Here is a 23233-nt window from a genome sequence, read left to right on the forward strand (position 1 = left end):
AGGTGGAAATGCAAACAGGAAGAGTAGAAAAAGTATCCGGAGTAGCAGGTGTGTTCATGATCACTTGTAAACTATGGAGGAATGTGATGACATACAGGGTGTATCTGAGCCAAGGAATGATAACACACACCCCTATAATGAAAGAGTGATATATAGATAGAAACTGCAAACTGAAAAAAAAAGTGTTGTGAATATGAGAAGTGTATTATATGAAAGCTGACACAAAAGAGGGTTCTTCAGCTCCACCCACCCCCCACTCCAACTGTACGAACTCATTTCACCTCTGGCTGCAGTACAGTAGATCAGTGTGCCGGGCAGGTTTATGTTTGCATTGAGGGAGACTACGTGAGGGTGTAGCATTAATTGTTATTGCTGCTCACATGTGTAAGAGACCGGGACAGAACATGATCCATCACCTCACCTGCCCCTAAGGTAAACATATAAGACCCAGTCCTGTTGTCACTTTCTGTGTGTGTTTATACTGTACGTGTATGTGCGTGTGTGTGTGTGTGTGTGTTATACGTAAGCTGTAAATGGGAGACAAAGACGTGCTTCTTTTTGGTCTGACATATTTATTAGGTTCATATCTGAATGTACAAGCTAAATTGACAACAGGTAACAGACACATTACTCTCTAAATGAAATAAAAGAAGAAAAAGAAAAGAAAACACCAGCATCAGTCCACTTTACAAAAAAGGCATTTCACAACAGGGCTGTCTTTCACACCACTTCCCCCTCCCCCCCTACCCAAAACACACACATACACACTCTCTCTCTCTCTCTCTCACACACACACACACACACACACACACACACACACACACACACACACACACACACACACACACTCTAATGTAATAAGCTATAATGCACAGAAACTTTAAACTGAAATAGCCTCAGTGTAAGTTAACAGGCAATGGGATGAAGTAGTAACACCCATCGTCTCTCATTTAAAGTTTTGGGCACACACTGTAGAACACAGCACATACCCATGAGGTGAATGAGGCTAATGTGCAAACGTAATGGCACTTAAAAAGATGACCATATTGTACCTCATGCCATTATGTGTAACAGCTCGCTGTACCAGTAGCTACACTGCACACGCACACACACACACACACACACACACACACACACAGACCACACTCTCAAGGTGAAGGAGTCACACACACACACACACACACACACACACACACACACACACACACACACTCAGATCAAAACACAAAGGTAAGGGTCAGATGCAGTGCTTAGGTTTGTGAAAGAAGGGATGATGTTTTCTGACCCTGTACACACCCTGACAAAGACAACAACAAAAAAAGCCCTATTGTTCTCTTCTAACCCTGACTGAAACCAGCGTTTACTCTCTGTGCACTTCAAACAGCTCAAAGTGTTGAACGGATAAAAGCAAAATGGGAGTGATCTAAGATGAATCTTCAAAGTCTTTCTTTGACATGTGGCATCCTCTCCTACTGCTGATAACTCCATCACATGAATCAAAAGAGCATGTGGGAGGGATCAAACAAAGACTAGATCAATCTATTTCTGTAAGACCATTGCAAGAAAGGAGGCTACTTCACAGATATGAAACCCAGTTAAACACTGGTGGGAAGACACACTTTGGCTGAAAGCATTGAATAAAAAGTATCCTAAAGTATCTACATGATTCACTCATTCAAGTCAAACATTCCCTCCTCTTTTAGTAGGGAATAATGATGGTGCGTGGCACCACCAAATACAAACCAGAAGTGCTTCTTCAAAAAGTGCTTTTAAAATAAATACAACAACAATCTATGTAAATCATTCCATAGTCATAAATGCAATTAAAGTCAACTCCTGCCCTGAGAAAGAGAGAGACGAGGAGAAAAGAGAAGCATGGCTGCGCAAACTTGAAAAATAATTCCAGCTCAGGGTTTCCTGAAGTTTCATATAGTGGAGTGAAGAGTAGTACCTCCACCAACTACAGAAGAAATGATTACGTTTTTATAAAATTTAATATATGCTTAATAAGCTTCAGGGAGACCGAACAGTAGAGCTACATCACACAGCAGAAGCCATGTGGGGGAGGCAGTTTTTTTAAACCACCATCTTATAAGTGCAATGATCACAAGAGAATTATCATGTGTCAGGATTGAGCTCAACAGGCGATTGATTGATTGATTGATTACATTGTGCGCTCGCTTCAGTAATTCATCAGAGAAGCACGTCGCAGTGTCAAGAACTAAAGAAACCTGAGATTTCACAAGTTGAGAAAAGAAGAAGCAAACAGCCCAATCAGGTGCCGATGGAGGAGGAAAAAAACAAAAATAAACTAAACTAAACTCATCACTGTGCTGCAGGTCAGACACAAGACTGAAGTTACTCATAGATAATCATCAACTGGTCATATTTTGTACCAAAGTCTGCATCAAGTTAAAGTTTGTGTTGACCAACTGGACGTGTATCACCATCAACTGTATTCATCCAAAACAAACCCTGCACTTTCATACAACTTGGCTCTTGTTTTTGTGAGTTATGAGAAAACTGTAGTCATTTAAGTCATTACTGAGAATGGAAAACCCAGTGGCATTGCTACAGTTAAGTCAGACAGGGTGAGCAGGAGATCCCACCAAAAACCAAACTACATCACATTTTCTAAGGAATAGTATTTCAAGTTGTGTATTCCCGACAGATGCAGCCCGCCTGGTAGTTTGTCTAGAGGTGTTTCTGATCATTCTACTGATTGTGTTTCTTGCCCCTGTTGGACTAACGCTTTTTATTGATGTTGCCATGTTCTCACCTACCATTGATTCAAAACCAAATGAACAAAACTCCAAAAAAATAAGATCCAAGTTATCATGAACCAGAATTATGCTTGAACCAAATGATACGGAAGACATACTGCGGACTACTGACTCGCGCACATGCACACTCCCAAACCTCCATATAGGAAGCATGTAGCAGAGGAACAGGAACTGATGCTGGGATATCGACCGAAACACAGACGTCATTATTGCCTCATTTCAACAATACAATACACACATACAATACGCACACTGCAACCTGCAAAATAACCGCCTTTCCATACATTGGATTTGTTCCAAAAATAGATATAATGTTTATATATACTGTTTACATTTACGTTTACATATTACCAAGAATAGCCACAACCTAATACAGGTTCAAATTTCACAATATTACATTTAAACAGCTCTGAAGGTGATATGAATTGGGGTTTGCACATCAATGTGTCTTGTGGGTTTGTTTCTTTTTTTTTTTTTTGCATGTGTGTATAGATATGGTTGTGTATTCATGTGTGTGTGGCACTGTGTGAGTGTGTGTGTTACACAGGTGTGCTTTCTTTGTATCTGCATACTTCTCCTTTGACCTGAGAATGCACTCTGTACCTCAGACAGAGCTCAAACACACACACGGGCACATGTCTACACACATAGATACAACAGCGCGCGCACACACACACACACACACACACACACACGCAAACACACACACACACACACACACATACCTCTAAACTACATGGATCTGTCAGAGGTTTGAGGAGGAAGTGACACATGATGCTCCCAAATGTGATACTCCCAAATTAACAAAAAGGGAGCATTTAAGTTTCACATGATCAAAGCAAATAAATCTTACCCAGTTTGAGAAATTACTCTGGTAGCATGTATGAAAAAAAGCCAAAAATGTTTTCCTTCTTTTTTATGACTCACACATTTGCACTTATAAAATGTCTGCCTGGCATGTACATTGAAATGCTGAAGTCAAAATGGCAGCTAGCTTTGCAAGCATCTTGGCTATTGTAATCTTGGCTTAATATTTGAGTACAGATTTTTTTTTACTAAAGTGTAAACAGTCAAATGATCTGCTAGGAAAAAAAATCAGTGAGCTGTGATTTCATGCCCAGCGAGCCAACATGCTCAAACAATCTAAAATTCTGATGTTGAATCCAATACAAGGTCGAATTTCAGACTGATGTGTTTTCTTGTGGTTTAATGCCGTTTGAGTTGGAACTGAAACACTCAGTGTCACCTCCGCTCATCTCAAAATTATATAGCTTTTTTTCATTTCCCAAGTTCAAATAGTTCATGTGTGATACAACTCGGCTTTAGGGGGTCTGGCATGATGAAATGTTCTTTAAAAACACACATTTCTCTTTGAAGCGGTTCAGTTGTGATTATGTCATGGAGGCGCAGGGGAGACATCAATAGTACCCATGAGTACTTTTGTGGTATCCAACATACATACTGTTGAGGGCTGTCTGACCTCAACATGGAGGATCTCCCATTTCGCTTGCATGTCTTCAGACACAAAAAAGGCATAAGGGGACTACTAACAGGAAGCAAAGGTGGCATGTGTGTTGAATGGGCAGGTGATGAGCACGTGTGTGTGTGTGTGTGCCTGTACCGCGTTGTTAGGCTGGTCCATTGGCAGAGGGCTGCGTCTCTCTGTAAGATTACAACAAAAGAATATTATAAAAACGCAAAGAAAGGACAACTAAAATCACTTGACATCAATTGTCTCAACTTGCAACACTAATTACGTCATATTGTCAACAATTCCCCTTTACTTTGAGTTATAATCTGCACTATTTATGACATGATCATTTAATGAGGACATTTGTGTGACTAGAGACAAGCAACCGGTAGGGTGTGGTACAAGTAGTTAGTTGCGACCTGCTGGGCCACTTCAAAATAGAGAACACTAACATCACAAGCAATAATTCAGCAGTAACCACTCATTATCTGAAAGTACCTTAATTGTTGCATTGTGTAATACCTCATTTATGTTATAGTATTTGAAAGGTGTTTTACCATGAATTTGAATCATTGCTCTAATGTGTGGTGATCTTACTCCTAATTTATTCAGCGGTACACGAACATGTACACACACACTTACTGTGTGACAGCAGCCGACTGGTTGGTTGGACTGGCTGTAGATGGGCTGGGAAAGTCTCCATGTTTCTTTCCCTTTTCACTGTCTTTCTCATTGCCTTTCCCTTTGTCTTTGACGGAGAGTCCCTCTACTGGCACCTTATCTGCTTCGCTGCAAAAAACAAATACAATTTTAACAAACTAGAGAGATGGCCTGGGGACTGGCACCTAAAATCAAACTGTGAAGGCCAAAGTGCAGTTGCTAGTTGCTGCTATTGGCAAAAGTTCACCAGTTACCTGCTCTCAGCTCTGTCTATACAGGCCATTGTATGAGTGCATTACACACAGCTGTGTATCCACTGTTCTGGTACTGTGACTCACCACAATCATAGTGAGTTGGGCACAAAGTTGCTGAGGTTTGTGCTAATGCAGTTACTCTCAAATTCCAAGTGGGATAATTTGAACTGTAGCATGCTTGTTGGTGCACTGTTTGTTAGTAACTTGCTTGCCAATGTATTGGTTTGTTAGAGTGCTGATATGTTGATCCGGGAGAACTGTTTTGTTCACAGCATGCAATTTCACATACTGTTAGTGTTGGACATCTAAAATAAAACAAAATGCTATCAACTTGAGTCATACCAATCTTATGAAAATTGAATAACATGTCTCATATAGTTGTATCACTATGGTTATCACATTGAGTAGTCCTACACTGCTCTCAGTTTGAGGTGTAACTGCATGAATAAGATAATGGACCATTATTTGATTTCCAAAATGCTCAATGGCTCTTTCATGGCAGCGGTTGTTGTTCAGACCAGTGGCGCTTACTAATTACAGAGTAATGTTGAGAAAATGAAATAAGGCTTGTGTAAGGACAGTGGTCCTGTAGGTCCTCTACAAGTCACCCATTGTGGGTTAGTGCATTCTTTTAATGAATTAGTTTTGCCCTGAATTATGGTGCAATGGATTGTTACTGCATATCCTGTTAAATGCATCAAGCAAACAAAAACATGTGGCACATCTGTGCTTATGAATGCCTTTTTAATCCTTCATACAACTTCAGGGAAGCATTCCACACTCCACACGAATTAAGGACCTCAAGCACAACATACCGTCTGACTGCTGGTCTGAATACTCTGGAGTCAAAGGGAGATGAGGCAGGCGGGAACAGACAGGGGTGATATCAGAAGAAAAACAGTGAAGGGGAAAGTAAAGATTGCACAGGAAAACGTGTGGAGGGATAAAGGAGGGAGGCCCCTGTGTGAGCATTTGAGAGAAACATGGATAGCACAGTACGACATAGTACGGTACAATGCAGGAGGAGATTGACCACAACAACCATGACTGAGCTGCTGCAGTTCATTTGCATGTGAGTGTGTGTACTGTACCTGGTGAATACTGCCCTCTCATTTTTGGCGTCCACAGTGAGTCGGATGGTCTCCTTGCCAGCACCTGTGGTGATGGTCTCTGTGGTGATGGTCTCAGTGGATGCAGACTCTGTCTTGCTCTCTTCTTCATCACTGTCTGAGCTGCTCGAAGAGGAGCTGTCTGATGCCACAAGTGGAGCTTTTCTTGCTACACACACACTCCACACACAGGCTACGGAGTGAAGGAGAAGACATCATGTGATTTTAACATTGATGTACTTATATTTCACTGGAAAAGTCAATGCATCACAGAGGCAGGAGATTAAGAGAAAGTCATAAAAAGTTGCCAAATATGTTTAGTACTGGGCATGTCATAATACTACTAAAAGACTCTTTGAGCCTGTGCGTTGTATTATGTCATGTTTACCTCTGGAGAGTCTTTTTAAATAAAAAATATAACCATACTTCCCTAAAACAGTTATGACTGTTTGTGTATTTATCCTTTGACCATATTTATTTTTATAGGAGAGGGAAATGGTCATCATGGGATAAAATCTGTAATATGCTATTGTCAATTTGAATTAATTAAAAAGGTAAAAATTATCCACTGTGGATATTTTTAGATGCACGGTGTACTCCACCCTTTAGATTCATGTTGTGGCCTGTGCAGTTCAACGTACACAATTTATATTCAATTGAGGAGGTTGACTTTTGATGTTGAATGGGCATTTTACGCCAGTAAGGTTGACAGCTACACGTTTGTTTGTTTTTTGTATTTAATCAATTTGACTGTTGTATCAATGCACATTTATACTTTCATTCATGCTGTAGTATTATCACTCAAATAGCCATGCAGCAGCAACTTACGGTTCTGGTTTGGTTTGGTGCTGTCTGATCCGCTGAGCTCTGAGTCCACAGGAGAACTGCATCTAGGACCTGTTTCAGAGCTGGAGACACATGTCACACAGATTGGTAGCCTTTCCCTTGAATGCTATCATGGGGAAGGCTGCAGCTCTACTAATATATGCAATACTTTTTAAATGCAACTCCATCTTTTAACACACCACCATTTTTTAATGAAACCTATTACAACAATGGAGCAAATGACCTGCTAATCTGATCCATGATTCATTATAAACATTTTGGTTTTGGTAAATATGCCCTCGCTGTCACACTACTTTACCCGTGCTAGAACCACAAATACACTAAGGCCAAAGCTACAAATCAAAATTAAAATAATGCATTGATCATTGCCATCTGCATGTTATTATCCAGAGACGTACACCAATGTCCAGGCCCAAACATGACAAACCCGAGTGTGGACCTGTTGAGCTGGGACTGTTTGGAGCTGGCACGCAGTGCGAGGTGGCGTTGGCGTTTACGAGTGCCTGGGCTTTACCAAACTCTGGCAATTGTCCAGAGGCATCAAGTGCAGGTACATACACAACAAACACTTCTCCATCTATCCAAGTGGATGGAGAGTATCCGTCAAACCCTCATCATACGAACCCACATACGCATCAAAAACACAATCCAACCAGGAAGTTTGCAACAGCGGAGAGGATAAATCCAGCAATTAAAAAACACCGGAAGTGGAATTTTTTTCAAATTGTCAATCACTCTAAAGTAATCTGGTGTTCTCAGGATAAACCCCAGGGACTGCTAGATGGACATTTGAATATTTAAAGCATCTAATCAAAAACTGATCAAGTTCATCACCTTCTCAGACATTCAAATTTAGATTTGCTATGCTTGACTGAAACGTGGCTTCACAAAAACTCACCTTCAGCTGCACTGATTGCACCAGGTTACAAGTTTCTTACAAAAAAGACAGACCCAATATGAAAGGGGGCAGGGTCCTGATTTACATGAGAGAGTCCATTCAATGTAATGAAAACAAATGGCCCAGCAACATGAATTTGGAATGTATTGGTCTAAACATAACACTATCACAAGAAATGTTTTGAAATGATCTTGTTGCATTATATCATCCACCATTTCCTAACAATGAGTTTTATAAAAACTTTCGTGATACACTATAAGTTTGTAATTTGAAGAAACAGGTACTTATTCTGGGATATTTTAACATAAACTGGGAGGATAAGACAACTAGGAAAAGCCTCAACTGACTTTTCACCTGAACAACACCTTTTCCCTGCATCCAATGCAGTTTGTATTTAGAGCCAAACACTCTACATAGATGATCAACTGCTTCTTTATAGAGAAAGTTAAAACATTACTGGATAAGGGTGGTGTTGTTGGGGCTGTGTTTATAGACCTTAGGAAAGCATTTGACACTGTAAATCATGCTGTCCTCCTCTCTGACTTATCTTCTTTAAAATCTCACCAGATGCCCTTAGTTGGATGGAGTCTTACCTCTCCAACCGATCGCAAATTGTTAGAGTTGATCATCATCAATCTACTGCTCTCAGCTTTCCCACTGGTGTCAAACAAGTATCCATGTTGGGCCCACTCCTATTTAGCATATATGTAAATGATCTGCCATCTGTTTGCCCTGAGATAGAGACTGTAATGTACGCCGATGACACTGTATATGTACACAGCAATACAAAAAGTCAGGTTGCCTCCAATCTTAACTAATGCAATGACTTATATTACTGAATGGTTAAACCACTGCTGTCTACAACTAAATGTGTCAAAAACCACAAGCATGTATTTTACTAAGAAAACCAGTAATACTGTTGAGCCACACATACTTGTACTTGGACAAAGACTAGAAATTGACAAAGAGGTCAATTACTTTGGGATTGTGATAGATTCTTATCTAACTCTGATTAAGAAGGTTTGCTACAGGGTAAAGTAAAATCTGGCAAATAATAGATATATTAGGAATTGTATGTCAACTGAGGCCACTACAATGTACATGAATGCCATGATCATATCACACCTAATTTACTGTTTAACAAGTCGGTCACAGGCAAGCAGCTCAACCTTGAGACCACTGGAATCACTATATAAACAAACCATGAAAACTCTCAACAAGAAACCTTATAGTTTCACCACTGCAACATACTGGAAAAATATCATCTTTTGAGCTAGGAAAACCAAATGAAATACACAAACATATGCCTCATTTACAAAATAATTCATGGTCTGGTCTAGTAAATCTGCCTTCTCAATCAAAGCAGCACTTGAATGGAATGTTGTACCAGTCCACATCAGGGACATTACCACTTACAGGTCTTTTTCTAGACAGTTGAGAACATGGCTCATATGTCTCCAATTCTGTCGGCACTAATCTGGATGAACCCATCACCTTACAAAACTGTTGCTAAAACTGCTGCCCTGTCGCTCATATTTGTTTTATCTGTTTTTACTTGTTCCTGCTAGTCCATCTTTGTGTATGCTGTTAAAATGTCTTGTTGCCTGACCTGCCTTAGTGTTTTTCTTATGTCTATCCCTGTTTATGCAGTTGAATTGCCCTGTTGTGTTACTGTTGTCCTGTTTCTTATTTGATTGTTGCTCATATGTGCTATGCTTACATCTATGTTTGCGCACATTTGTTCTTGCTTATGTCTGCTCCTGTCAAGCTGTTCTGTAACTGTCTGCTTGTTGCTTTGTTCAGACATATGTTGCCTTCCTTTTACTGTGTGCTGCTTATGTCACTTATGTGTTTCATACTTATTGTAACTTATTTGTCTTATAATGTTTATAAACTAGCCTTTGGGCTAATTCTGGCATATTTTATTAATATGCACTGTTCCTGACAAATAAACTAATAAAATAAAAAATAAAATAAATACGAAAGCCTGCAGAAAACAGTACAGCCAATGCGCGAAAGACAGACAGACACTTTCTCCATTATACTGTGTGTCTTTATGTTTGAAGTATTCTTTGGAAACAGTTTTGGGCATAAAGTTTTGAAGGTCACATACCTTTAACATTTCTTATTCCTATCCTTCATTGTTGATTAGGGACACACAAAAAATTTCACCATTGATTTATGATTGGTATTGCAAAATCACCCCTGAATACTCATGAAAAAAACTTTCTTTGGCAAGAGAGACAAAAAAAGAAAAAGGAAACAATATAACTCAGGGCGGTGTGATACACAAAGCACCATATGAGTGATGTACATAGCATCATTTTTTTTTTTTCATTTTTCAATTAAAATATTATCCAATGTCTTGTTTAAGCTTTGAGTAAACCGGTCATGCTGGAACTTTTCTTCAGATATAACATATTTATCATTTAATTAACATAACAAGTTGTTAATTATTGAGTCAGTGTGTTATTTTATCATTTCTGAATAAATAATAGATGTACCTCTTTGAGATGGTGTGGTGGCCACTTCAGTTGCTGTCCACCAGTGTTAGTAATTTTGCTTACTTTTTCTTTACACAAACATTTTCAGATAAATACATAACACATAGTCTTTTGCAGCCATCTTGAAGATGGGGAAAAGGGGAAGGCTGGAAAAACACCACAGCCTAAAATTTCTGTTTGATTTGTTAATGGACTATTTTTTTTTAAATATTTTATTTCTTGGTAGATAGATTTGAGTTAACTTAGTTAGTTAATTTAGTTTATTATAGATGATTTGAGGGTTTAATTGTGGGTCAGTGTCCTCCCTTTTGTATCTGTGTTGGACTAGTCCACTTGTATATAACCCCTGTGTTTCACTTGTTAGTTAGGTTAGTTTTGATTGTGTTGCCTTACGTTGGAGCCTTAGTTTCCTTATTGTTTATTTGACCTCAGGTTTGTGGGCCCAATTTATATTCTTTTTCTAGTTATTTAAAAATTACTTTGTAAACTTTTTGGATTTTTGGTCTACTTTAATTAAAAATGTTTCCTTTTTACACCAGTGTCCTTTGTCTACCTGCTTGGTCCCTGACAGTTGGTATTCTAAAAATGAAAATGTATTACAAAATTACTACTAGCACATATCTTATCAGTAGTTTCATCAAAATAAAACCCTACTCCTTACTCCAGGCTATTTCTCATACCGGCTCCACATATTTAAAGAAAACCCAGACTCACCAACAGAAAGGCTGGAAGTCGGTGAACTTGGCCCAGCCCTTCTCCTCTGCCTCTGTGGCAGCTGGCTGGGAGAATGAAGTGTCCCAGGCTGCAAATCCCACACCTGCTGCAGGAGCCTTTGAGTTCACCTCCCCAAAGTCTGCGATCCAGCCAGTGCCTGTATGAATGCAGAAACATGTTCTCTGCATGAGGTGATTACTTAAAACCTGCAATCCCTGATTAAGAGCAAAATAATTATTACTTTATTATTATGGCTTACATATCTTACTTTTTGTTGTCTCAGTGTGGCCCTGGCTTGAGAAAGGATCCAGGTCATCTTTAGGCTCCTCTTCCTCCTCAGAGTCTGAGTCTGGTGCCCTGTCAGTGTCCTCAGTTCCAGAACCTGTTGTCCTATCACAGGCTGTACTTGTGTGGCTCTGAGACTGTGACCCACCAAACCTGTAAAATAAAGTATGTTTGGTTGAGCAAAGACACTTAATGTCCACATATCTAAAAATATATATATTATTAAAAATATAATGCTTCAATAAATCATTCCAGATCAGAAAGTTGTAAGCATTTGCAGTTGTGTGCCTACCTGTTACGGGATTTTGTTTGTGTTGCATAGTTGATCTCTTTCTCCTCCCAGATGTCCTCTTCATCATCATCAAAGGGCTGAATCCTCTCCTTGGCACAGGCCTCAAACACAGCTGTATTTCTCTGCAAAGAATAAGATGAAAAATGAAATGTGTTCAGTGTACTTTAATTGTCATATGGGTGAGTCTCAGCTGCTGTCCTTAACAACCAAAGCCAGCCATTACAGTGAAAAAGCTCTGATGATGAGGGCGTTCCAGCAGCTGAGTGGTTCAAGTCCAGCCATGGACCTTTGTTGCATCTCATACCTCTCCCTCTACTCATGTTTCCCAACTTTCTCTGCACTTTCAGCGACCAAATATAGGAAAAAAAACAACACAAAGGCATCATCAAAAAGCAGACAGACCAAATTAGGGAGATGTTGGTGCTATAATAATGTTTTGAAAACTATACCCTCAAATATACTTTACTATAGACCAGAGGTCACTGATAGGCGGACTGCGGTCCTGATCCGGACCCAAACGCTGTCTTATCTGGACTCGGACCTGTAACTGATGAAACATTGAGGATTGTTCAATCAAATCCCTGCATTTGGACATGCAGAGACACTCGACTGTCAGTGAGATACTCTCGGAAAAGAGTTAATATGTGTTGAGATGTGATGTTATAAAGTTATTATATGTGAAATTAAGTTTATGGTTTATGCTTAAGTTAAGTTTAAAAGTAAAGAGGGATATTTTTTTTTCATAAGTTGAGTGTAAATACTAATAAATGCCATATTCTAGATTCTACTGTATTTATTTGACAGTCTACAATCTACCCACTAGACACAGATGCTGATGTAACTACTTCAAGCTACTGAAAAATAACCCAGACGTTATGATGTTCCAGACCTTCAGTGAATTTTTATTGAATACCCCTGCTATAGACCTTGGAGTTGATGGAGGCCGACTAAAAGCTAGAAGGAGAGTAAATATAATTTATTCTTGCTCCATGTCTGTGGGATGTGCAAGTAGGCAATTGTGATGTGGTTATATGTAGTGGCTGTGTATCTTGTCAGCCAGTCTTGATGTTTTTTCTGATCCTTAGTGGCCATAACATGCATTAACTCATCTTTAAGAATCCATAAAGACATTTGCAGCCACAAAGAGGTGTGAATGAATCCAAATCAACTCACGCTGTCCTGGCCTGCATCAATGTTGATATTGATCTCTGCAATCCGGTCAAACGTTGCTCTGCAATAATGGTAGGATTCATTTAGTCCGCACACAATAACAATTACAATTACATTGGTACACTAACACACAGAGAGGAAGTTAATATACCCGATGCTGTCGTCGTGATCAGTGAATTCCTCATCATTGAAGCCAAACTGATCTACAAAGTTAGCAGTCATCTGCTGGATCTGGTAGTCTGAAAATGCCTAAAACACACATCACAACTTAAATGAGTATATCTGATAACAGAAGGCCTAAATATTTTATGTGTGCTTCTGTATGTGTACCTGCTGTATTGTCAGTTCTTTAGGGAAGGGGCTCTCCATATCATCCTCTGAAGAAGGGCGTGGGTTTCCAGAGCCAACCTGAAGAGAGAAACAACACCACAAATTAAAGAGTGAAAGTTTGTGTGTGTGCATAATTATAAACACCTATTACACAATTCAGATGTGTGTGTGTGTGTGTGTGTGTGTGTGTGTGTGTGTGTGTGTGTGTGTATGTGATTACCAGATCTATGGTGTTTTTCCTATTGGTCTCTGACAGGGTCTGGTCCACAAAGGTTTCCCAGCGCCCTCTGTAGTCATCTGGCAGTTCTACATCCAAAAACACAAGATCGACAGCATTAAGAAGATAACACTCCAGTTGAGTTTGAATGTCTTCTTTTATTATCAAATTCTAAAATGTAGACACACACACCTGTGATGAGGCTACTAATCTGGGTGTGGACTGGGCCTTTCTCTAGGTTGTGGACTACTGTGTTGGCAATCCTGGTCAGATGTCCCATGTAGCCTCTTCTCATACCACCTTCTGACCTAAACACAGAGGTACCACACTCAGGGAAACCCTCTGGCTACTGTTTGTTGGCAAAAAACATCACCATGTCATTATCTCAAAGTTCCTTACTGTGTTTTATCATTCTCCTCCCAAGCCTGTAAAATCCTCTGGACAAGGTGGCAGTGCTGAAACAACTTGTGTGAGACAAAGAAATTAATTATCTTAATTCAGAAAGATCAACAACAGTTATGTCTCTAATAGTGTGTTTGGATCTTAAGCCTCTTTCTTAAAACACAAACAGAGACACCTACATGGGTCACCATTAAATTGTGTGCAGAGTTTTCAGAGGTGACTGGAGTTTCAGAGGTCTGCGTGTCAGTCAAAGTCTGCTCTTGCAACGCATCCTGAAGAGGCTGGAATTTTTCCTGGGATCCCAAGCCAGGCTGAAGTCTCATTTCATGGGCGCAGGGCCGGAGGATGGCAGCAACACAAAGCTCCACTTGGAGGTGCAGGAAGTTGTTCCATGTGTACTTGAAGAACAAGTCCTAAAAAAAAGACATACATTTTCCAAAGAGACATAACAAGTGTCACTTTTTAATTTTACAACATTGTATATGACAGCAATAAATGCAGCGTGTTTGCTTATCTCACCAGAAGCAGGTCCATTGTATTGAGTCGGCAGAGTTCCTGTGCTACGACTGCATGGCTAGCAGAGCTGGTATACAGCAGAGAAGCCACCAGTCTGGCTACATGCAGCCGTGTGTTCCCCAACGGTTCCTCCAGCACACCCAGAGTTGTCAGCATAGGACTTCGCTAAATGTGCACAGATTGAGGGCATAGAGGAGTTTTGAGAAACAACAAGCTGGAGGTTTAGCGGGTTCAATTATTGTACAGCAAATATATCTAAATGACAGATAATTAAACAAAACTATTAAAGAAAGTCGTTTCTGCACAGTAAAGATTTGAACATGCTTGATGCTTATATCATGTTTCACTTTCTAGCAACAGACGTTGACCTCATGAGTTTTTGTGTGAGTAAGACTTTTCTTCATTTTCAATGCTTTTTATGTGGCCAGCAATTAGCACCTGAACGACTTATACAAGTGTGTGGGTGATGCGTGATTTACTATTGATAAATATCATTATATGTTCATGAATAACATGCTTATCAATAAAAGACTTCCAGTTGTCAGCGCTCCCTCACTTCATTCACTCTATACCTCGCGTGACCACAGCTGCTAATAACAGCGTCCTGTAGCTGCTTACTGACGGAGAAACTCTGTCTCCCATTCAGTGTCCGGACCTTTTGTACAGAACAACGAGGTGGAATAAAGTAGTAATATTCCTGTTGCGAACAGACTCTCTGAGAGCAGAGGACAGCAGCGCGACGAGAAGTGACAGGAGACTATTGCAGAGGCTAACGTCAGCTGCTCCTCTCCTCTGTCTCAGAGGAGGCGAAACTGAACCCTCCGTGCAGCAGACAGAGAGCCAGTGGAAAGTTGTCACAACTTCACTCAATAATCTAACAAAACAAACAAACAAAACGAAGGAAGCGGGAAATGAACGTACATATTTTAGACCTAACTAAATGTAATTTAAGACCTAGTATGCAACTTATGGCTGTATTTAAGACTTTTGTAGGCCTAAAATTGAGATTATTACATTTTAGACTTTTTAAGACCCTGCGGAAATCCTGTGCATGCGGCAATTAATTACTGTACTCCAATCAAAGGTCAGTTCAGTAATTAAAAAAATAATAATAATACTGAAACATCCCTGTGCCTGATATCATTGTTTTTATACCTTAGGTGGCTCCAACAGCAGCTGGTGGAAGTGTACCAGGTGTGGCTGAATGGCCAGCAGAATGCTGCTATTAACAGTGTAACTTCTCTCAAATCCCTGAGCATCCATTACACCATCCACGCTGTTATAAACACAGAAACACATACAACAAACACATATCAAAACCAGAAAAGGTCAACTCAGGACTATTTTAGAAAAATGATAGGGACAAGGGATGAAATTTTTTAGTCTATATATACAGATTTTAAATTTGCTTTCAAGTCTCTCACTCACACAGGCCTCCGGATTTCCAATAATGTCAGAAGAACTTGAATTCCATTGGCAATACAGCTCTCAGTCCTCTTTCCTGAGAACATATTCTGCAACAACTGTTCCACACACTCCTGCCTATAGAAACACAGCAGAGTCAGCATCTTTGCATCCAGTGAAGAGAGTGTGAACATGTGTGTGTTTGTGTGTATGTCTGACTTACGATTCCAGCACAGTCAGCAGAGGATCAGGCTGTGACATCTCTTGGAACTGATTGGCCTGGTCTCTGCTCAGACGAATGATGTCACACAAAGTCTGAGATGCATTGGACTGCCTCTGTGAGAGAAAAAAACACCAAAATGGACATAGAGTCTTGTAAATTGTCTATTTAAGAGTGTGTGAGTGCTAATGGCAGTGCATTATATCATAGAAAGGAGTTACTCATTATTGTAATACCAAAATGCCCTTCTACCTCTTCATCTCTCTCAGGATGAATGAGCTCTATGAGTCTTTGGGCCAGCTTCTCTTCATTCAACCACTGTTGAGAAAAAAAAACAAATTATAGCACAAGATATAAGGATGTAATATCTCAAAGTTTAAATTTGAATTCATTTGTCTCATACAGTAAGAGTCTCAAGACGAAGAGGGGGTGGCTCCACACAGCTGATGAGTCGTAGGAGCACATCCATCATGGCCGATGTGTCAATATGCTTCAGAACTAAAGACAGGAATCCCTCCTTTTGTCGCAAGAAACTGATCACCTAAACTCAACAAAGAGCAGAAATACAATGACACAAAGTACAAAACTGAAAGACTCAGACTCAAATGAAGAATTGGACACAAAATCTTGGGGGTCTTGTATTAAAGTGGTGGTTAAAGTCAGGGGAGCGGTGGGGGGTCCACTACAATATTTATGAATACTCCATCTTGTCTAGAACATGAATATCAAGCCAGCTGTCAAGAGACCAGCAAAAGGCCAACTGACCTTGTCATTAGGGATGGTGTAGGGGTCAGAACCGATTCTTGATTCAATAAATAGAAAGGGGACACTATTTTTAGCCTCTGACTCCAGTGGACTGTGTGCTAAACCATTGTCTCGTGTCCTTTGTCCATTGAAGTGCAATATGTAACATAAATGACAGTTAAGCTAACTGGTCTTGATGAAGGTCACTGTCTGACCAACAGAGAAACGCAGATAAAAGTGAGTGAGAGTACACAGCTTTTTAATTTAGAAAAGTTCATTGCTTTGATTTGGAAGCATCTCTGTGTTTTCTGCCTGTATGAGAACAATCAAATGAAAATGTAATTTACTGACAAACATCACCGAGTTATTTTCTTCATTGGTTGAATCTTCTGTAAAGTGCTGCAGTGTCTTGTTCATTGCTCTGCTTCCCTAATGCTAGTCTCTGCAAGTATTCACAAAGCTTATGCAAAGCTAATTATTAAGTTAATAAATCTAAAATGCGCCCCAAAAAATGCAAACCATTTTTGATGTACTATAAGATAACATGTACATGCATGTATGTGCATGCTGTACTCCATCTGGGGGCTGTAGTGCCTTCACTGTAGAGTTCTGCCTTTTTTGTTCCATCAACATAACATTAATAATCAACATTTGAATAGAAATTGATTGTTGACATGTGAATTGACCCATAACCATAGAAGATAAGAATCACAACTCCTGTGTGCATCAATGTGCCTACTTGTCTAAGTGCCTGCTTCCAACAAAGTAAACTTCAGCCATATGTACTGCTTTAAGTGTAAATGCAACATCCGTATGTTGGGATTTTATGAAAAAATAAAACAGCTATTCTGGTTCAAAATAAACAGTAAACACTGTTTCCACTATCATGCACTAATCACTCATCAGACTTTGTGAATTAAATCACAAAAATATCAACATTGAAAAAATAAAAAGCTGTCATCTTCTCCTTCTTATTAAGCTCTGTGGGTGTGTAAGTGTGTGTGTTACCTGATCAGTCTTCCGAGTGATGAGGTTCCCAATTGTCTTGCTGAAGAAAGATGCCAGGAGGGGGTTAAGTGCGGATGGTTGCTCCAGGAAGGAATACAGACTTTCCAGCAGAGGCTCCTCATTACCCAGCTTATCATTGATCACTCCCACATCACATGTCAACAGCTCACATGCTATATTTGGATACCTGTAATAAATGACGAGAACACACCTGGCAATGAAACAAGATCAGTATCTTATTTTCTACTTTAGTGTACTTGGTATCCTTATAGGACGGTGCTGATTTTCACAGGCTGACTGTCCAACTAGTATTTAAGTAGTCATTTAAACATTGTAAATACAGTATCGATTGTTTGGTTAAGTTGTTGTATCCAGAACAATAATGAACCTTAACTAAACTTAAGCTCTCAGTTGAAAGTACAAAATGACGGGTAGTTGACATGATGTAATGCAGCACTAGCAAATTTCAATTTTTCTAGATACAGTATACTACATCAGCATATTCTACACAGCACCACCTACTTAAAGCGCTTGGCGTCCTCTATACCAGCAGGGGGCTCTGTAGTAATCATGTGGACCAGCTCCTTCATGCACTGGTCCTGGCACAAGAACAGGAGAAGTCTACAAAAGCATGATGAAGTGAAAAGAGGCACCGGTTACAAGCATGATACCAGGAATGACTGAAAAAAGACATGTAAGAAAAAAAAAGAAAAGATGATCATACTATCAATTTGCTGCTAAAATACACAAACCTCCTATTCTGGGCTTTGCACTCCTGCAGCACGTCTTCCTCATCCATGAGCTCTGCAAGCGTGACATCCTCCTTGTCCAGCAACGCTTCCAGGTGAGACGATGTGTGTAAGTCAAACTTCCAAAACATGGCTGACGTCACCGGCACATACACTTAGCTGTTGAGAGGATGTGGCATAGTGATCAGTATCATGACTGTGTAGCATGCATGCACCAGTTAATAAATGACACTGAATAATCATAACAATGTTTAATTCATTTTTAAATACGACACAGTGTACAAATGCATGTTCTTACATTTAGACAAGGAGTGGGATCCTCAGTCAGATCTTGCTAAACAGCCCTTTACCTTACTGACATTGCACGGCCTGGACAAATTCACACAGTGAATACACAAACACACCTACTTCACTCATACACGCTAAATCAAGAGAGGATGCCTTCAACCTGTTAGTGAGAAAAGAGAAAATAAGAGAAAAACAAATGTTACAGAATTGTTTCCAGGAAAATGTGGTCTGTGTTCCTTAGAATCAGAGGAAGAGTTAGTCAGCGCATGTGCAGACAAACAATCAGCTCGTACTCCTCTCTGCAAAGAGCAGGAAGCAGTTCTTCTGTAATTGAGTAAGTGCTGGACATCTGTGTATTGACATTACTTAGCTTGCTTTGGGAATGGTCTCATACATACACCGGCTACAGCAAATAATCTATGTGTAGTAATAAATCTCATGCAGACAGCAATCTAGCTTTAATGTGTGATATTATACAAGGGAATCAAATGTATCAGCCACTGTCTTGGGATGACGACTATTTGGCAAAGCCTGCATTGTCTGCATCAGTGTTATTGCAAAGAGCAAACTTAAGACTTGGTGTGTGAATGATAACAGCTGACCACTGAACTGAGGCAGACAGGAGCTTTGAAGGGCAATGGATGCTCACCATACATCCACTTGAACCAAACCCATCTTAATAAAATGGGTCTATTATTCAGTCCATTATCCTTATGTTCATCCAAAAGATGAAACAGTTCCCATGGTGCACATACCGCTGATCCAGCATGTGTTTATAAGCGCAAAGTCAGCAGTCACACATTGGAAGGAGTGGGTAATGTACAGTTTAATAATATAACGAAAACAAAAACGCTTGACCACACTCATTACCGAGCATCATTCAAATTGAATACAAGACTGCTTTCCTAGTGTACACATCGCCGCAGTAAACATGTTGAGGCTAAACAAACAGGTGTCTTAGAGCTCGACCATACACTTCACGTCCCCATTCTTTCCCACAACAGCTAACCTTAGGATGCATTTTAAAATTCACACAAACAGCACAACCATGCTCAGCTTTAAGACAGGCCTCTGTGGCGTTGTAAGATCAGCTGGTAACGGTAAACGTTACTGTCAAGTTAGCTAGTAACGTCAACGGATATTAACCGTGATTATACATCAGTGTGGATTCACGTTAAGTAGCTTATGTTACCGTAACTTCACGTTATGTTTAAGCTTTTCTCCTGTTAATAACATCTTCCCGTGCACTTACCTTGCATGCAGATCATAAACCCTGGCTAGCAATGTCTCATTTGCGTTGCTAACGTTACCAAACTATTTTAAAACGGTGCAGGTAACAAACGACGTTAATGCAGGTCACAAGCTAATGACAATCCGTTATTTATCACGGCTGTGTGGCTAACGGTACCGTGTTGTCCCGAGCACTTGATAGCGACGCAGCTTTACGTTAGGTGACATGTTTCTCCTCTCAAAATACAAGCGATTAGCTAGTTAGTTACCTTTTATTCATCATTTTTCTCAGTCGTCATCTAACTATACGGCAACTCGGCGACTGTGCTGTGGCTGTCAGGTCACCCGGAGGCCCGTAGCTGGCTGTTCATGACTGCGTTGTTAGCTCAACGATACCCTTTCCCCGGTTGCAATGTCATGTACACGCCGCCGCTACACGGTGGCTGGCCTGCTGAGCTGAGCGGCTGTGTTGACACTGTCCAAATTACACTTCAGCTGGCAGGCAACGACAAATCGGTCTGATTTGGAAATCAAAATGGCGGATATATTAAAAAAAACGTAATCAAAACTTGTTCTGTCCATCAGCTGTATAAACATAACAGATAGTTAATGCATTTATTTGCTGTCACCCTGATAATTAGATCACACAGCATCAACTGCTGCACCACACGTTGATATTCACATTCATAGCTCTTTGATATGGAAACATTAGTAACTTCAGTTTGAAATTGTGGTTTTAAAAGAAATGCAATTTAATGATTTACTCTCCCCATATTTCTAGCTAGCTTTGTGCGACAAGTTTAGGGAGTGTCATTCATGTTCTCCAGATATTTACCCGTAAAATGCAGGGACTCATCTGCACGTCGAAAATCGGTAAATATATTTATTTACCACATGTACAAAAGCACCCAGATTACAAATGTTACTCACTTGAGCCTTATGCCCCAGAACAGAACCAGTGGTGATAAGTAACTCAATAGCTATTTATTATTTTATTTCAGTAATTTTGAGGTTAATGCTTCCACACCACATTTTAGAGGAAAATCACCAAAACTCATCAGTGATAATGATTCAATAATAACAACAGGGCCAATCTGTATATAAGTAGATCTACAAAATTGTTGCAAACACATAGGCCACATATCTTCACCTTTGCTTAGGTAGTATTTTGAAAGCTGGACACACACAGTGGTGTAACGATCTGAATAATTCTTCCACCCCTGAACAAATCTCAATAAATGCGTAACCCCCTCCACTCTGATCTCTTTGCTGTTGCTGTCCCTAAACTACGTCCTGTGGTTGTTTTAGGTTGCAGGTCTGCACATTCATTATTTTACCAAATGTGCAGCTGCAGTTGCACTGTGGGCCAGTTACCTGGCAAACACAAATACTGGAAAATACAGAATAAATTAGCTATGGTAATAATGATAATCCCTGCCAGGACTCTGCAGGCTTATGTATTTCATCTACAATTTCTGCAGAAACTGTCAATCCATCAGCAAAAGTGCTATATTGGCAAAATGTATAAGAACAGACATTATTCTATTTGACTTTGTTTGACAGCTCATCGTTTGAATAACAGGTGACATGAATCATATTCTCCTCAGAGCTTCAGTAGAATGCTATAAATACTGATTTATTCCCTGGTTAAATCTGAATTTGAATCACAAAGCTTAGCTTTAAGGTATTCAGCAGAAAATGGGAGCCTACTCAGTTATGATGCATCTGCACCAGACTCTGACCAATAAAGAAAAACAACAGATAGGCTATCACTCAAATTAAAGTCACATTTTCTAAAGGAAAATCTACAGTAATGCTGAAGATGTGGCCCCACTCCTAGCCCTTATTTCCATGCCTCCTCTGGCTTTAAGATTTAAACTACCTCAGATAAACACTGCTCTAGATGTGGAAACTTGTAAATTTAAGAAGCAAAACTATACTAAAATGGCCATGCTTGCAATTCTTTTCTAATGCTGTTATCTTGAGATCACAAGTTTATTTATTTTGTTATCTCGACAAAACAAAAGGCCAATTTCTCAAGATAATGAGATAATGTATCACAAGATTTATCACGAGTGGTGCTCATTCTCATTTGTTCATTCCTGTCTTCTCCTCTCCATGTCTCCCTCACATGGATAGTTAAAATATTTGGATCAAGAACAAGGAGCCTTCAGGTTGCTCTTAAGAGCACAGGTTCAAATCTGTCATATGTTGGTTCTTATTCCTTCTCTCCATCCCCCTTGCTTTCTCTAATCGAGTCTAATAAAATGAAAGGTGGTTGAAAGGTATTGCTTGGTACTTCTTCTATGAAACATCCCATCATATTATGACTAAGTGAATCAACCTGCCATTTGACCATGACACAGATGTCATAAATAAAGGTGCTGTTAATAATAATTGGTACTCCTATAGATCTGACATTTTCATCTTAAAACAGTTGCTACGGTTGTCAAGACGCCATCTATGCAAGCTGGCACTGCACTCCTGATCTCTGTTAAACATTATGAGTAATAAGAGGAAACAACCTTTTGATTTCTTGTGATTATCTTGTTATCTCGAGCTTGTTTTCTCAAGATAACAAAACGTATTTTCTCAAGATAGCAAAATAGTTAACCTGTGATATATATCATAACATCACTATAAAGATCATGCAACTTCTGCTTCTGTAAGAAATACTTAACTCATAGAGAACACTTTATGGATGTGTCCGAAATCCTTCTCTATGTAGCCTACTATATTGTTACCCTTGACCATTTTATTTGAGTGTCAGTCTATATTTCACACAGGGTTATGTGGTTTACTTTTACGACCTTTCCTAACTTGTGAACTATTTGTTATACTGATAAAGGTAACTTCGGATGAATATTTGGACAAACGCTGATTAAATGTTTTAGCTCTGCTAAAGGAAGTCTACAATTTTATTTAATTTAAACTTAGAAAAAAAAACTAGACAACGTTGTGTAGGCAAATCAATAATGGTTTCCATAACAACCACGCACTATTTTGTTCTTTCAACTGAGAACAATTAATGTAAATACATAAGCCCTCTAGCTAACTCTTACTATGGTTGCTGTTTTTGGTCATGTACTTCCGAGTGGGTGTTTGTGTGTGTCGTAGTATCTGGCAGCCGTGAACGGTC

The 23233-nt window shown here is 39.6% G+C and overlaps 1 protein-coding gene across 2 annotated transcripts; it reads right to left on the reverse strand.

Annotated features, from left to right (window-relative positions):
- Window positions 1-318: 318 nt before the first annotated feature.
- Window positions 319-20582, reverse strand: ppp6r2b (protein phosphatase 6, regulatory subunit 2b). Of its 2 annotated transcripts, XM_053319130.1 has the most exons (26): window positions 20364-20582; window positions 18875-19024; window positions 18580-18735; window positions 18350-18448; window positions 17828-18014; window positions 16479-16616; window positions 16328-16393; window positions 16079-16191; window positions 15880-15993; window positions 15607-15727; window positions 14455-14616; window positions 14115-14348; window positions 13933-13997; window positions 13726-13841; window positions 13537-13622; window positions 13317-13394; window positions 13138-13235; window positions 12990-13047; window positions 11817-11938; window positions 11508-11677; window positions 11240-11396; window positions 7106-7185; window positions 6260-6470; window positions 4897-5043; window positions 813-4445; window positions 319-743 (listed from the first exon to the last, which is right to left on the reverse strand). In XM_053319130.1, the coding sequence occupies exons 3-25, from the start codon at window positions 18705-18707 to the stop codon at window positions 4412-4414; spliced, it is 2784 nt and encodes a 927-aa protein (XP_053175105.1). In that variant the 5' UTR covers window positions 18708-18735; window positions 18875-19024; window positions 20364-20582; the 3' UTR covers window positions 319-743; window positions 813-4411. The 2 variants fall into 2 exon arrangements, with proteins under 2 accessions (XP_053175105.1, XP_053175104.1); XM_053319129.1 differs by lacking the exon at window positions 319-743 and having other exon boundaries at window positions 802-4445; window positions 11499-11677.
- Window positions 20583-23233: the final 2651 nt, after the last annotated feature.

Source organism: Scomber japonicus, chromosome 5, assembly GCF_027409825.1.
Source record: "Scomber japonicus isolate fScoJap1 chromosome 5, fScoJap1.pri, whole genome shotgun sequence".
NCBI classification, from domain to species: Eukaryota; Metazoa; Chordata; class Actinopteri; order Scombriformes; family Scombridae; genus Scomber; species Scomber japonicus.